The sequence below is a fragment of the Channa argus genome, chromosome 2, assembly GCF_033026475.1.
Source record: "Channa argus isolate prfri chromosome 2, Channa argus male v1.0, whole genome shotgun sequence".
Classification (NCBI taxonomy): Eukaryota; Metazoa; Chordata; class Actinopteri; order Anabantiformes; family Channidae; genus Channa; species Channa argus.
This window is the reverse complement of record NC_090198.1, coordinates 26,873,319-26,887,233: the sequence shown is the minus strand read 5'-3', so window position 1 is coordinate 26,887,233 and position 13,915 is coordinate 26,873,319. Positions and strand designations below refer to the sequence as shown.

Below are 13,915 nucleotides of genomic sequence, written 5' to 3'. Positions count from 1 at the left end.
TAAATATTGGAATTAAAGTTTCAACAATCAATTCTTCTTGTTCAGGCAGACTATGAAGGCCAGTCTGTGTCAGGCTTTCTCTGATTTGTTCCAGAGCATCACATGAACAGAGCCACAGCGCCAAGGAGTGTAACGTCTAGTATAGGACTAATTGTCCCAAATAAGAGTGAACCAGTGAGTCTTCATGGGAAGCTAAGAAATGTTGGGCATTTTTGCACAAAACATTACATATCAGCTTCACTGGAAAAAATGTTTTGCTTGTGTTTCTCTTTATTGTTGTTGAGCTGCAGCTGTACAGATTCGCAGCTCTCCAAAACTTAAATGCTTAGGAAATGTGTTCACTTAGACCTTTCCCATGCACCAACAGAGTGTGTGTGTGTGTGTGTGTGTGTGTGTGTGTGAGAGTGTGTGTGTGTGTGTGTGCACCATTAGGAATTCTTTTTAAATGACAGCGTGTCCTTCAGTGCAGACAGTCTTTTGAGCAGCAGGTGTACAGTAGATGGTGCTTATCCAGAGAATTTAAATCTCTTCTTACAGCTTTTTGCTGTGATGTGGTGAAAGTTCGATCAATTATCAATTTTGCTTCTGCGCATATTAAAGATCTTCATCTGCGTTCACAAAAAAACACCTTTTAGATAAAAAAAAAAAAAAACTAGTTTGTGTGTGTCTGTGCATGCGTGTGCACATCTTTTTTTGCGTGTGGTGTTTTGTGTGTGTAGGATGCAGATGGGGTTTTGGGAAGGGGGCCAGCACACACAATTGCTCCATTGAGCCATCTTACACCCCCTGAGCCTCTCAGTCTCTCTCTCTCTCTCTCTCAGTCTCCCTCTGTTTCTAGCTCTCTCTTTTTCCCTCTCTTTGTCTGTCTCTGTCTCTCTGTCTGTCTCTGTCTCTCATACACACTCTGGTGAGACACAGTTTACAGTGTCACAGTTTACTCGTTTGAGAATTCAGACTGTAAAGATTGGACTTCAGGATTGAAGTCTGGTGGATTTTACAAACGACACCTTCCCCTCCTTTTGTTGCTCTTCTCCGCCTTTCTCATTCTCTCTTATAGAATTACCTTGTTTAAGGTTCCCAGGTCCCTTAGGTCATTGACTAATATGGAGCTTGCACCAACTTTTGAAATGGCAGCTGGTTTAAAGTTGTTAAAGCTGAGCAGGCTGTGTACAATAAAAGAAAAGTGAAAAATAAAACTTAAAGGGGGATATTTATATCATGAATACTGTAACGCAGTAAACAGAATACATAATTAAATTCTAGTGATTTATTTATTTATTTATTTGACCTTTTAGCTTAGGGTGATGCTCCTTCTTGGGACCGGCACTCCATGGCTGGGGATGGGCTCTTGGGGGTTCAGTGTCCCACCCAGAGATACTTTGACATGTGGTCGGTAGGATTGTGGCGCAAACCTCAGACCCTATGGTCGGTGGGCGGCCATTCTACCAACTGAGGCACAAACAAAATCTAGTAAATTATTGTTGTATAGTTTTTCTCCCTGGAAAAAGCAACAGGAAAAGGAGTCATTAAATAAGGTTTATCAAACTTAAAAGCTGTTTTAATATTGGAACATTTAGGAAGTTATTTCATGTATCAGAATTAAAGTTACATTAAAACAATTTTGTAGAAATATGTTTCAAAATGCATCTTGTTGCGAAGAGGCTCTGTTAAAGCTTCCTCTGAAGATCCGCTGCCTTTAAATCTCTGAGGGAGGCTCGCCCTTCCAACCAATCAAAGAATGTCAACCATTTCTTTTTGTTTGGTACGTTTTGCAGCCTGTCATTTACTGTAATTTGATAATGACTAATGCCTGAAATGCTGTGCAGACAGTAGAAGAACATAGCTGCACACGTTAACATTTTCTTTTATTGTTAGGGAGATTTGTAGAGCAGGTGATAATAGATGTGTTTGTCTTCTTTGGTGTAGAAACTGCACCTTGCACACATCTTAAAGTGTGTGCAGTAATGTTTGTACAAAGAGGTTCTTGTTTCTTTGTGCACTATTGAAATATTTCTAGCAACATAAAAGCCGTGGTCCTGTGACTGTGCTCATCAGTGACGTGTTATCTGCCTGCGGGACATCGGAGGGTTCATTTCTTTCAGTCTGAAGCGATTGTGCCCGGCTGCTGTCACATGAACAAACTGCTAATGCTTTCATGTTTCTCTTCCGTCTCTCTCATGTCTGCCAGCCGGAGACTTTAATCAGCTATGTACGTAATGTTCCCCTGTAATGTTTCCCTTCAGCAGTGTTTAGCAGCAGTAGCCAGATTATGGTAAACTATCAGACATAATTTCTGTTCCTAAAAAAAAAAAAAACAGGCATGGTTTAAATAAAATGGTTTCATTTAATTTGGGGTCTTTTTTTCACCACCTACTCAGCTTTGTGTTTCTGCTTGTAGGTGGTGAGTGGAAATGCCACATCAAAATATGAAATTAGTGACTGAGGAAGACTGAGAAAAGATGAGGTGAGGACTGATCAATGGAGGGATGAGAGGGGAAAAATGCAACCACATGAGAGTTCAGCAGGAGGGAGATGAGATGCATTGAAATGTAATCGAGGCAAATAAGGAGGAGGGTGATGTTTGCAGGTGAAAGGTTCAGTCACATGTAATTTTACAGTTTTAATTCCAACATTTGTCGCCACAGAAACACGAAAACATTCATTTCAGAAGGTTGAACTTCAACAAGAGTGTTACTGTAAGTCTTTGTAGGGAGACTCAACAAAATAACCAAAATGCCAGAACCCACCATCTGCTTCCTCCATCCTCATCTGGGTGTAACGACATCCCAGTAATGGCCGTGTTTCTTATGACTTGTTTTCAGCAACAAGCTTCTTTCACTCTTTTCATGTTGAACTACTGCCAGAAAGATAGGGGGGTGTGTGTGTGTGTGTGTGTGTGTGTGTGTGTGGCCCGAGGACACTGTGCTGTGATTGAAGAGGTGGAAAAAAAGAAAAAAATTGCGACTTGTTTAGAGTCTTTCTTCTCCTGGATAAACAACTTGCAGTGTGAGTCGGAGAGGACAGCATCACCGCAGGGAGCCTGAATCAGGGATATTAACACGGTCACAGTGTGAACTGAATGCACATGGAGATGTCACGTTTTCGAACAAAATATACACGGTGTCCCCAGTTCAGTTGCTAACTTCTACTGTATATTTCTGGATGATGAGAGTATTGCACAGGAGAAAGTGGGGGTGGGTTGCAATCTAAATTTCTAATTTGTTGCCCTCCAGCAAACACAGCTCTCCTTGTTTTATTTGATGAGCCATGTGACACGTACTCATCTGCACAGGCCTGTTCCATAAAATCCTTTAACTACAGTTGCTGCAGATGTCCCCTGAGCCACTTTGCTTTTCTACTGATTTTTATGAGCTTTGAAATTTAAAAAAAAAACAAAAAAAACGTATGAGGAATTGATAGTTTCAGCTTCTCACAATTCGTATTCTTCTCTCTGATAAACGGTCTGTCCTTGTTCCAACGTCAAAAAAAGGTTTGCCTCAACGGCATAATGATTTTATCAGGTTGAACATTTAGCGTATCCAACACTTCAGTATAAACACATTCTTCTCAGCCGTAACTGCAGACGTTTTTTTCCAGAAATACCTTTACCATGAATGAGAGGGGAAATCCCACAGAGCACGGATGAATGTGTCCATGACCATTTACCTGCTAATTAATGGCCTACGGCTTCCTGCTAATTCCCATCAGCGTCTGCTAAGGGTTTATTGCTAATGAACACATGTTAGCGGGTAACGCATTCAGCACAACACACACACTGACACGCTCAACCCACTGCTGTATGGATGCATGTTAGTTTAGCTGCTGGCATGTTTCAAGTTTCATGTTTCTTCTTTTTTTTTTAGGAATAACATGAAGAAGACATTGTGTTTACTGTTATTCCCTTTAATGGAAAAAAATGTAATCAAAAAATGAATTATTAAATCTGGCAATTGTTTTTTGGTTTATACGCACTTATAGTTAATCTTCCAGAAATCTTTAGGCCATGTAGTTTAATGCTATTTGTGTGTGTTTTACATTGAAGGCATTTCTCATATTTTGTTTTTCTTGAGAAATTTCAAGGCCATAGTGCACTAAGAGCAACCTTGTTCAATGGAAATGATGATGTTTGGGATTATAGTGAAGGAAAAAATGAGAAAACCCTGCGTTTTAGTAGATTTTAGGGGATTTGTTTCGATTAGAGTGAGAAGGATGGAGGAGATGTTGTTTTGAATCCCTTTGGCAGCACGTCTCTTTAGACTCCACAGGGAGGTCAAAGGTCAAGTTTTGCCACCAAGGATTGCCCCTGGACCTTCAGCAAGACAGATGCTGGCTGTCAAAAGGTCTTGAACGTTAGCCACCCACTTGAAGGACATTTTCTCTAATTACTAAGAGCACTCGCTGATGTTTGCCGCCCTGTGGCTGAAAGAACACACTTGACAATGAGCAGTATATTTTATATTTTCTGAGAAATGGTTTAAATACGTTGGATTTAATTTATGGATATGTTTATAGAGCTTTTACTCTTCTCATCTGGAAACTAAATGCACAGCTGCTGAGTCAGGCTCAGGACCAGCTACAAGGTGGCTGGGTGGGGCCACACCAGGTGGGGTGGGATTCGAACCCGTGGCCTTCTGCATTCCAACCCAATGCTCTACCACTGATCCACCAGGCCTCGAAAATACAAGGATGAAGAAAATCAAGTAAAAATAAATGATAAGATGAAAGTAAATAAGACCAAGATAAAAGCAGACTAGAAACACAGTAAGAGCACAGTTATAGTTTATAAATAAAATGGCCCACAATGCAATTTGGGAACAAAAGTGCTGCAGAGAAACTAATTAATCAAAGGCACAGAAAAACAGTTGAGCTGTTTCAACTTAGCTTTGAAAGTTGTTAGTGTAGGAGCAGATTTAAGGTCATGGTTTCATCCATGTGCAGCATTCTAGCAAAAAGCAGCTTCACCTTGTTTGTTTCCAGACAGACAAGAACTAAGTATTTCAAACAATATTTCACTTTTGTGCTAAAACTTGTAAACGTTTGTAAATCTGTAAGATACAATGTGTGATACCAAGTGGAACATTTTTTTGACTCTGTAAAGTTGTGCTGGACTTTTTTCACCCTAAAGGTGGTACAAGACGTATCATAATAACCAGAGTGACTCGTAGTCGCTCATACCACCGTGTGCTTCTGTCCATGTGTTTGTTTCATGGCAAACATGGTTTAATCTGGATCCACAGTGTCCACACTAAAACCAGTCTCGAATTTAGTTTCAGGTTAGTGAAGAAGAAGTTGCATCCAAGATGTGTTTACCAGCCCTCACTAGATTGTTCACTTCATGCTCCGACCAAATCCTGTTCAGTCCATTTTATCCAGTTTTAATTGTTTTTAGCCTAAAAAGTCCTAAAGAAAATGAATGTTTAATTTAACCTTCATAAAAGGTTCATATATATATTATCTTTATCTTATATTTACTTTTTTTCTCCTTTTTTTTGTTTTGATGACAGATTTAATACTCCTGAGTATAGATGATCCAGAAATCTGCAACTCTGCATGTATTATTTTTCTCTAGATAGGTTTGTTCCACCTCCATCGTTAAAATACCCCAAAATTGTCCTGCTGGCTTCTTTTTGTCCTCTGTGTTTTGGGATCATTGTCTTGTTTAAAAATTCCACTCCCATCAAGTTTCTTGAAGCTGGGAGTAATCTGTTAATTGTAAGTGCATCTGTAAATGTCTTGACCCTCTAACTTGTGTGCTCATGCAGCCCCCTGGTATCACTTTCACGTTTCACGCTCGGTGCTATGCATTTTACTCCGTGGGGTTTTACACATACTGAGGTCCAAAAACTGAGCCTGGGTGTGACCTAGAGGAATGGAATGAATGTAGGCAAACCAGCTTGTTAAGTTACTCGACTCAACTTACTTACTCGACCACACAGGAGCTGTTCCTCAGAGGCTGCGTGGATGCTAATGGCACTGACATGTTAACTGTCAGCCTGTGACATTCTTTGGTCAAGTGCGTCAAGCTTTGCAGCATCATGATTATTATATCCATTATATCCACTTGTAATAAAAATACAGAGGCCTTGACTTCTGTGGCTTCAGTGGTGGATATGTCCTATGTGCAGTAACTATGGAAGTCCAGGTTTTTTAGGTAATGATGTGAATAGTTAATGCCGCGATCAGTTAGTGAATCACCAGTTTGCACAGAAAGCTCATTAAAATCAGAATGTTTGTGCCAAGTCAGAGGCACTTACCTGTACATATTTCAGCTCTTTTAAATAATATGATCAAACAAATTTCACCTAAAAATACAGTATTTATTTTCAGTACTGCAAATACATATTACATAATATGTCATATTTAGTGTGTGTGTTGTTGGTGCACCCTTGGCTCTTATCTGAGTTAATCTCCGAGGATGTGATCAGATTACGATGGATTATACTTTGACTAGGCCTGACCAAGACTAGATAAAACGAACACGCACACACCCACACACTTACACGCAGGCAGGCGCTATGTCTGCGTGTAACCCCAGCAACACACTAATGCATGTGAGCTCTCAAACCCCCACAAACACAAATGTGAGCTGACACTTGTTAGCACAACACAGGCCTGCTTGGTCTGATCTGATGGGTTTTAAAGTCTATCCCATTATCCGAGAAGCAGGTGTGACAGTCTGCGTGTGGATCCTGCAACTGGCAGAGAGGACACATTTGTTAGGACTTTTACTTGTTACTAAAACTAAGTAACTGACAGAAAATAGACCAGAAAAAACCCTCAAATCAGATGTGTTAATGTTAAAATGTACGGTAATGGATCATAGGCTCTTTTCCTGGATACAATAGAGCTGATGGGAAGGAGCCAGTGTTCAGTAGAGTGTCGGATATATCACAGAAGACACAAAGTTCAGTTTTTGACGTGTGCAGCAGGAAGACTCAAACTTGTCCCACTGTGACATCCTGCTGACATTTAAATATTGAAATGTGTTTACTTTACAATACTCTAAATATGTTTTGACACTATTGTTTTCCTTATGTAAAGTTTCTAATAGAGATGCTTTTATTTGTTTAGTTTTCCTACATTGAAATAGTTATACTGTTATTAAAGTAAAAAAATACAAACTGTCAAATTGTCATGCAGATGTTGTGACACAGATTAAAAAACGTTTTCTTCCTGTCACTTGACAGTTTCTAGGTTACACAGACAATTGACCTTATGAATCATAAAGTAATGACTAGAAGTTTTTTGCTTGCAGTGTGTAGCTCAACTGTTGTACAAGTTCATAATGAATATTTTCTCTTTGAGTTTCGCTGATGTGTAGCCCTAATACTTATGTACTCGAAGTAAACTTTAGACCGTGTTCTTAGTCTGGAGTTTCAGTTGTTTTAACGTCCTGTTCAAATGTTGTTTCCCACTGACTCTTGTAATTTCCTGCTCCTGTGTGTTTTTTTTTAGCATGACTCAAAAATACCTCAAATCATCCTTTTCATGATTGATACAAATTCTTTGGCGCTCTGCATTCAATAAAATGCTCAGTGCTGCCTTACATAAACCAACAACAAAGCATGGAGACGAACACACACCACAGGGACACATGCGTCCATGAAAGTTTATATGTGGTTCAAACCAGCAGAACAAACCCACTGCCACAGGAGAAAAATCCTAAACAGAAACATGAAGCAGGAGAGAGAGAGAGAACCAAACAAACCAAAAGAAGCTTTACTTCTAACAGAAATGCCTTTTTATAAAATACAATATAACCTAGTATTGTTTAAATTATCACAGTACTTAAATTATCATTTGACCTTATTTACACTCAAAAGAAACATTTTTAGATCTACTTCAGATCTTCACTCCCGGACCCAAAGAGCTGGGCTTTAACTGGCTTTGGTACAACTCACTGAGGTGTGTGTGTGTGTGTGTGTGTGGTTGGGGGGGTTTCAATGTTTGTATGACCTCAGTGTGTTTGTCTCTATGTGACAGGATAGCATGACATACAAACTAAACAAACAAGTGAAGCGACACGAGGAGAACAAAGTGAAAGAACGACAGACAAACGCTGGGAAAAAAAAAAAAGTAACAAGGAAATCCGAGAGAAAAATTAATTATTGTAGAGACAGTATTTTGAACATGATCCAAACAAAAACCCGTTTTTACATGTGGTGTAGGCCCAGGTGGCTGTTTCTGCTCGTTCCCTGTCCTGGTGCTTGGCTAACTGTGGCTTCATATTCACCGTGCAGATGAGATGCTCAATAATCTTGTGATCTAGGCCTGAAACTGTAATTCCCTGGCCTGAAGCTAAGTTAAACCATATGTGGACCTTTGACACTTGTTCACATATAATACACGTGCCCCTTGGTGCCAAAGTACTTTTTAGCAAACACAATTTACAAGCATAGAGAATAAGCTTGTCATTGCACATTTCCAGGACAAAGAAATGAGCTTTTTATAGCTTTGGATTCCAACAGTCAGGGATAACTTTATTGTCCTTATTTGAAGCACTAGGAGAATACAACATCCAACATGGAGGATATAACCCAAAGAAACCTTTCACAGGATGCATTTTGTTTAGTAGCTGCTCTTTATAGAGCTCAGACTGGCTGGTTAAATAAGTACCAATGCTTGTAGTGCTAACTTTAACAAGTCTAAATAAGTCATTTTCCCTTGCAGATTTTTAAACTCAGACAGTTGTGGATCAGCTGTGTGTATCTGCCCCTTTTTTCTTTCTCTCCCACTGTCACTCTGTTGCAACACAAACACACACACACAAAAATATTCAGAGAGCTGCATTTTCTGTCACTGTACAGTTAAAATCTGTGAGGCAGGCTTCCAAAATAAGTCAGAGAAATTAGGTTACTCTGCTTCTGCATGCATACGCAGATTTCCAGTATCCCAGTTACTTCAGTGTGTGTCAACGCAGTCACTGAGAGACCAAACCAACAGATAAAGGAAAATATGAGGACACTTTTTAAAAATTAAAGATTCGTAGAACAATTTCACAGTTTTTAAACACACGTTTAAAGGTAGCTAAAAGAAATCTTCTTGACCAATTTTATTTTATTTTTTTACCAGAAATCATTCCAGCACCAAGCAAAAAGCTGCGGTTGTCCTCTATTGTTTACTGAACCTAACCGTGACTTTAAAATCCAAACATCCATTTTTGTGCACCATTAGTGTTTATGTATTTTTATTGCACATACTGTAATCAGTGGTCATGCAGAGGAGCATGCGAGACATTTGGGGTTGAAGCTCCAGTTGGGTCTGAGGTAAAAGCTATGCAGTGTGTCAGGCTGAAGAAATGGTAGCATGGGTGGGTTGTGCCGCTGCTGGGTCTGTGGAGGCAACACGATCTGAAAATGTCATCTAGTCAGTGCAGGGAGTTGCAGATTATGTCTTAGGCCGTGTTTATGACTCTGGAGAGCTGCCTAACCATCGGTGCACCACACAGTTTTCCCGCTCTGTATGGGGCAGTGGCACATTGGGCAGGTTTCTTTCATGTGAATATAACTGCCGCTGTGCCTTCGTCACCAGCGCAGCGCTGTTCTTTGTCCATGTGAGCCCCTCTGAGATGTGGTTTCCCACAAATGTCAAACTGAAACCCCTGTCCAAGTTGTGCCAATTGACGTACAGAGCAGCAACTTTCTTTCTTGGTGTTCAGTGCTGTTTTGTCCCTGTAGACTGTCTCATCCTCGCGTGAGATCGGAAATCGGGTACACGGGAATTGGATCGGAGAGTAGAGAGGAAAGGGACTCGGCACACATCCTCGCAGAGCACCGATGGGGATGAATGCCGAGCCCTAATCGTTAAAAAGCTTCCTCGCATGCCCTGTGTCCCCTGGGTGTGTCTTCTTGCTATGAAGGTGAACGGCTGCTGGTCCAGTATGGGGGGGTGGAGTGGATTTGATTTGTTTGAAAGCCAACCATTCAATGCACTTGATGATAATGGGTGTGCGTGAACCCGCTCTGTAGTCAGATAAACACCTCAAGGTTGTGTGATTCCTCTCATTTACTCGTCACTACCTCACGCTGTGCAGTTAAACTGGGTTTCAGAAGCAGAAAATTATTTTTAATTCTTGTGCTAATTCTTGTAAACTGTGGGGAAATGAGTAGAGGTTATGCACAATATATTTAGAATACTGTTCATAAATATGTGTTTCAGGGTTTTTTAATGTCTCTAGCTGTACCTGGTCTGTGTGTGTGTGTGTGGTTTTAAATCAACAATGTGTGTGTTTAGCCAGATACAGGCTGAGACCATTTTTACTAAGAGGTTTCTAAATCCATTCATATGATGTGGGGATATAAAAATAACTCCCAAGCATCTGCTCTCTACTTACTCTTTTGAATTGTGCTGCGATAAGTCATATTTATAGCAGCCATTTGTTGATAAAGTCCTTAAAGCAGTGCATTGTTCTCATCATCTCCTAATGCTTTCTGTCTTGGTGTGAGATTTGTGATGGACTACAGTTCCCATAAATCACAGGGGTGCTTGGACTGAAGGCAGGCAGCACAGATGCAGCTTGAGATCTGTACTTTCTCTTCCATTTTTTTCCTTCCTTCCTTTTTTTTTTTTTTTTTTCATTATTCAAGCTTTGCTCATAAGCTTTTTTCCTCCCATTCATTACTGTTTACTTTCTCTACTGCCTGTTGACTCAACTGATGAATTTCTACACTAAACGTGGAACCCAACTCTGCAGCCATGAGATAAATATTTGGCATTTACCAGCACAGCAGGGAAAATTACCTGCTAGTCTGCTCTCAGCACCATCTCTTCATGAGAGTGTTGAGTAGATGAGCAAATGGCGTGGATGGGCCTGGGAAACAGGTTTTCTTTATTGTACGACTTTATCGAACTAGTGATCGTGAGAAAAGGAGGCTCAGAAAGCAAATTAGTGACGCGTCTCTGTGTTCGCTGTAATGATGTTTAATGTTCACAACAACCTTTTGAGTCTCATTTAGCCACTGCCTTTTTTAAAGACACATCAAAGCTTAAAAAAAAATCACAAGTTGGCTATTTCCTGACCAATTTTATGGGTTTGTGTTAACCACAGAACTTTATTTAAGACATCTCATCTCATCTCATCAAAAACACATTTTAAAAAGCCCATAAACTTTGGGATGAGGGAGCTGGAAGCACAAAAATGCTAAGCGAGTCTATGAAAAAACTGTTTTAAATCTTTGGAGCCAGCAAAAAGCAGAGGAGAAAGTGATGCATGGTCTTACTTTATTTTGATAGTCTGTCAACGCTTTGAGCAGTGAACCAGTAGTTAGTCACAATGCTGCTTGTTTAGCCAGCTGTCAGTTACCGTCTCCCTGTACACGGATTGAGAACAGCCGTGCAGACTGTCACATCTATCAGAGCCTTTTGGAAAATTGTCAGAAAGGAGGAATTCTAAAGAATGGGCCGTGGAAGTAAAGTCAGGTTTTTGAAATACAAATCAACATTTTAGATGAAAAGTGATGGAAAGTTCAGTGGCAAGTTCAGATGGTTCACATGTGAAAGGACGCAGACTTCTTTCATAGAGTCACCTGACTATGTATACAGTGTGTGTGCATGTTTACTGACTGATGAGGCAAAGACGTTCTTCACTTCATAATCTTGTGCTGACCTGCTATAACAGCGGGAGATTCTGTAAGCAGCTCATTTCGTAGAGTTACCTATAAAATGTCAGCTTTAGAAAGCTTTTCCTGCAAAAACAGCCCAAAAAGCAAAAATCTGAAGCCAACTTGTCGCTTTATTTTACCTGAAATTGAGTCATATTTCCCCTCGGTGCCTGTCAGTCTGTGTTTTTTACAGGGAGAAAACTGCCAGCTGTAGTTTTTATCTTCGACGGAGAATTACACACACTCAGCTGTATTTAAGATTTTTAGGGTGTTAGACAGTTTAATCTCATTTCAGTCACTTGGAAAATAGGTGGAAGGCCAGTGTAGAGTGAAATATGAGTGACAGTCAGAAAAAAACAGTTGTTTTGCAACTGGATATGCAAATGTATAAAAACCTACCTTTTTACGGTTTAGCACAGCTCTCAGGTGTGGAAATCAATGGTTAAATGCTCTTTGTTTGTTTGTGGGGATCTCAAACTGTGATTGGTTGCCCTGAGGCAGTAAAGAAAACAGATCAATAAAGCATTCTGAAGATGCTGAAGGTGAAAGGGACCCACAGAGCGAATACGAGAGCTGGACAATAGTTTTGTAAAGTCCAGGCCGGCAGCCTGGACAGACACTGAATGGCACTAATTGCTGTGCCTCCCAGTGTATTGATCTGGTGGGTTTAAATGGTAACGCAGACAGACACAAGGAGAGACGGCTCAGTCGCCTGTCTGTGTGTGTAAACGCTGAAGACATGAGTGTGTTTCTCAATGCCGAGATGAACTCAGCGGGACTGGAAACGAGTCAATGAATTCCTGATGAATAGGCAGGAGGAAACGATGAGAAATGACTCGGTCTGGTTGAGACGTATAAGCCCGTGCACACATCTGATTATAGTCATTGATTTAACTGAGTTATGACGTGAAGCAAAATAGGTTCAGTCTCATTACTTCTGAAGGACCAGTTAAGTGTTTTAATGGCATAATTATGTGTATGCATTGATTTATTTGCTCCCTGCTTTGCTCGAAGACAGCTTTGATCTTTGCAAAATGCAAAATTTGATCCATCATTTTAAGTATTTAGTGGTGAAAGTGCTCAAATAAGGTCCACATGTTGTCTTTCAACATTTCTCCTGAGTGTCCTCTGACTGTTACAATTCTTCCAACTCAAATGCTGTAATTAATATCCTAAAAACACAATATCGTGGATAATGTGTCTCAGCTGGCCTCCTCTGCTTCTGACTCACTGTTTATCAGATCAAACCGAAGCTCTGTGCTGATATGCAACGTGTTTCTGTTTGTTTTGTCTCTTTCAGGATGACTGGGGCTCCAGCGACTCGTCTAGCAGGAGCAAAGTTCACAGCTCTGACGATAAGGCTCACGGCCTGGAGACTCTGCCACCAGGTAGGAAACGTCCCTCCCCATCATGCACCAAAAACTAGATGATTACATTAAAAAAGTACTGATTCATCATTTGAATCCTGCAGTATTGTAGTCGTGAAAACTGGTGGATCAACATTCTTCTTTCTGATCAAAACCTCCATTACCCACAATGCAAAGCAACCACAAATAGAGGCCAATCATCAACAGTGAATTAAATATGCTGTAGTGGAAATAAACTAAGTACTTTTGCTGGTGTACTGTACTTTAGTGTAACTTTAAAATACTTCATACTTTTTGATTATACAAATTATAGGATGTCTGATAGTCCGCAATTTGAGTCCTTGCCAGGTAAAATTTTTGTGTCCCCCCAAATAATAATTTACAGATTAATCGGGAGTAGATCATGTAATAAAGGTTGGTTTCATCATAACCAACTGAAACAAAAAAAAGAGAGTACACAAAAAACATGTATGAAAACGAGTCATTAATTTGCTCCTGATGCTTTACATATCATTTTCCTGATAGTACCTTTGTAGTATGAGTACAAATTGAGTATTTTCAACTTTTTTACTGCTTTTGCTTAATGTCTCCCTCCACACAAGACTCACAAGGTTCATCTTGTTTTTCTTTTTTGGGTGGAGGGGTTCAGAATGGTGTTTAATTCTTCAAAGGAAAGTTTGTCTAAGTTCACCACAAAACTCAAAAAATATGCACGTGTATGTAATTTTTTTGTTCGGTTGTTTTTTTTATTTTTTTTGGTTTGTTTTTGTTTTCTGGAAGCTGATCCCAGTTTAATAAGCAACTTGTGTGAAATGAATGAATAAATCTTTAAACATAACGTTTAAACAATTAGAATAGGCATCATAGTGGGGTAGGGGACATCTCTTAAACAATGACAATTATCAATATTCACATTCACATTTTTAATTAGAAGAGAAAAAGCAGCTG

At 39.8% G+C, this 13,915-nt stretch overlaps 1 protein-coding gene across 2 annotated transcripts in view; it reads left to right on the top strand.

The window, feature by feature from the left end:
- The window catches only part of galnt2 (UDP-N-acetyl-alpha-D-galactosamine:polypeptide N-acetylgalactosaminyltransferase 2), a 62,010-nt gene that overhangs the window by 20,498 nt on the left and 27,597 nt on the right, over positions 1-13,915 (top strand). For both annotated transcript variants that reach the window (XM_067488200.1, XM_067488209.1), the window contains exon 2: positions 12,901-12,988. In XM_067488200.1, the coding sequence (XP_067344301.1) occupies positions 12,901-12,988 (88 nt within the window). The remainder of the gene's footprint in view (positions 1-12,900; positions 12,989-13,915) is intronic.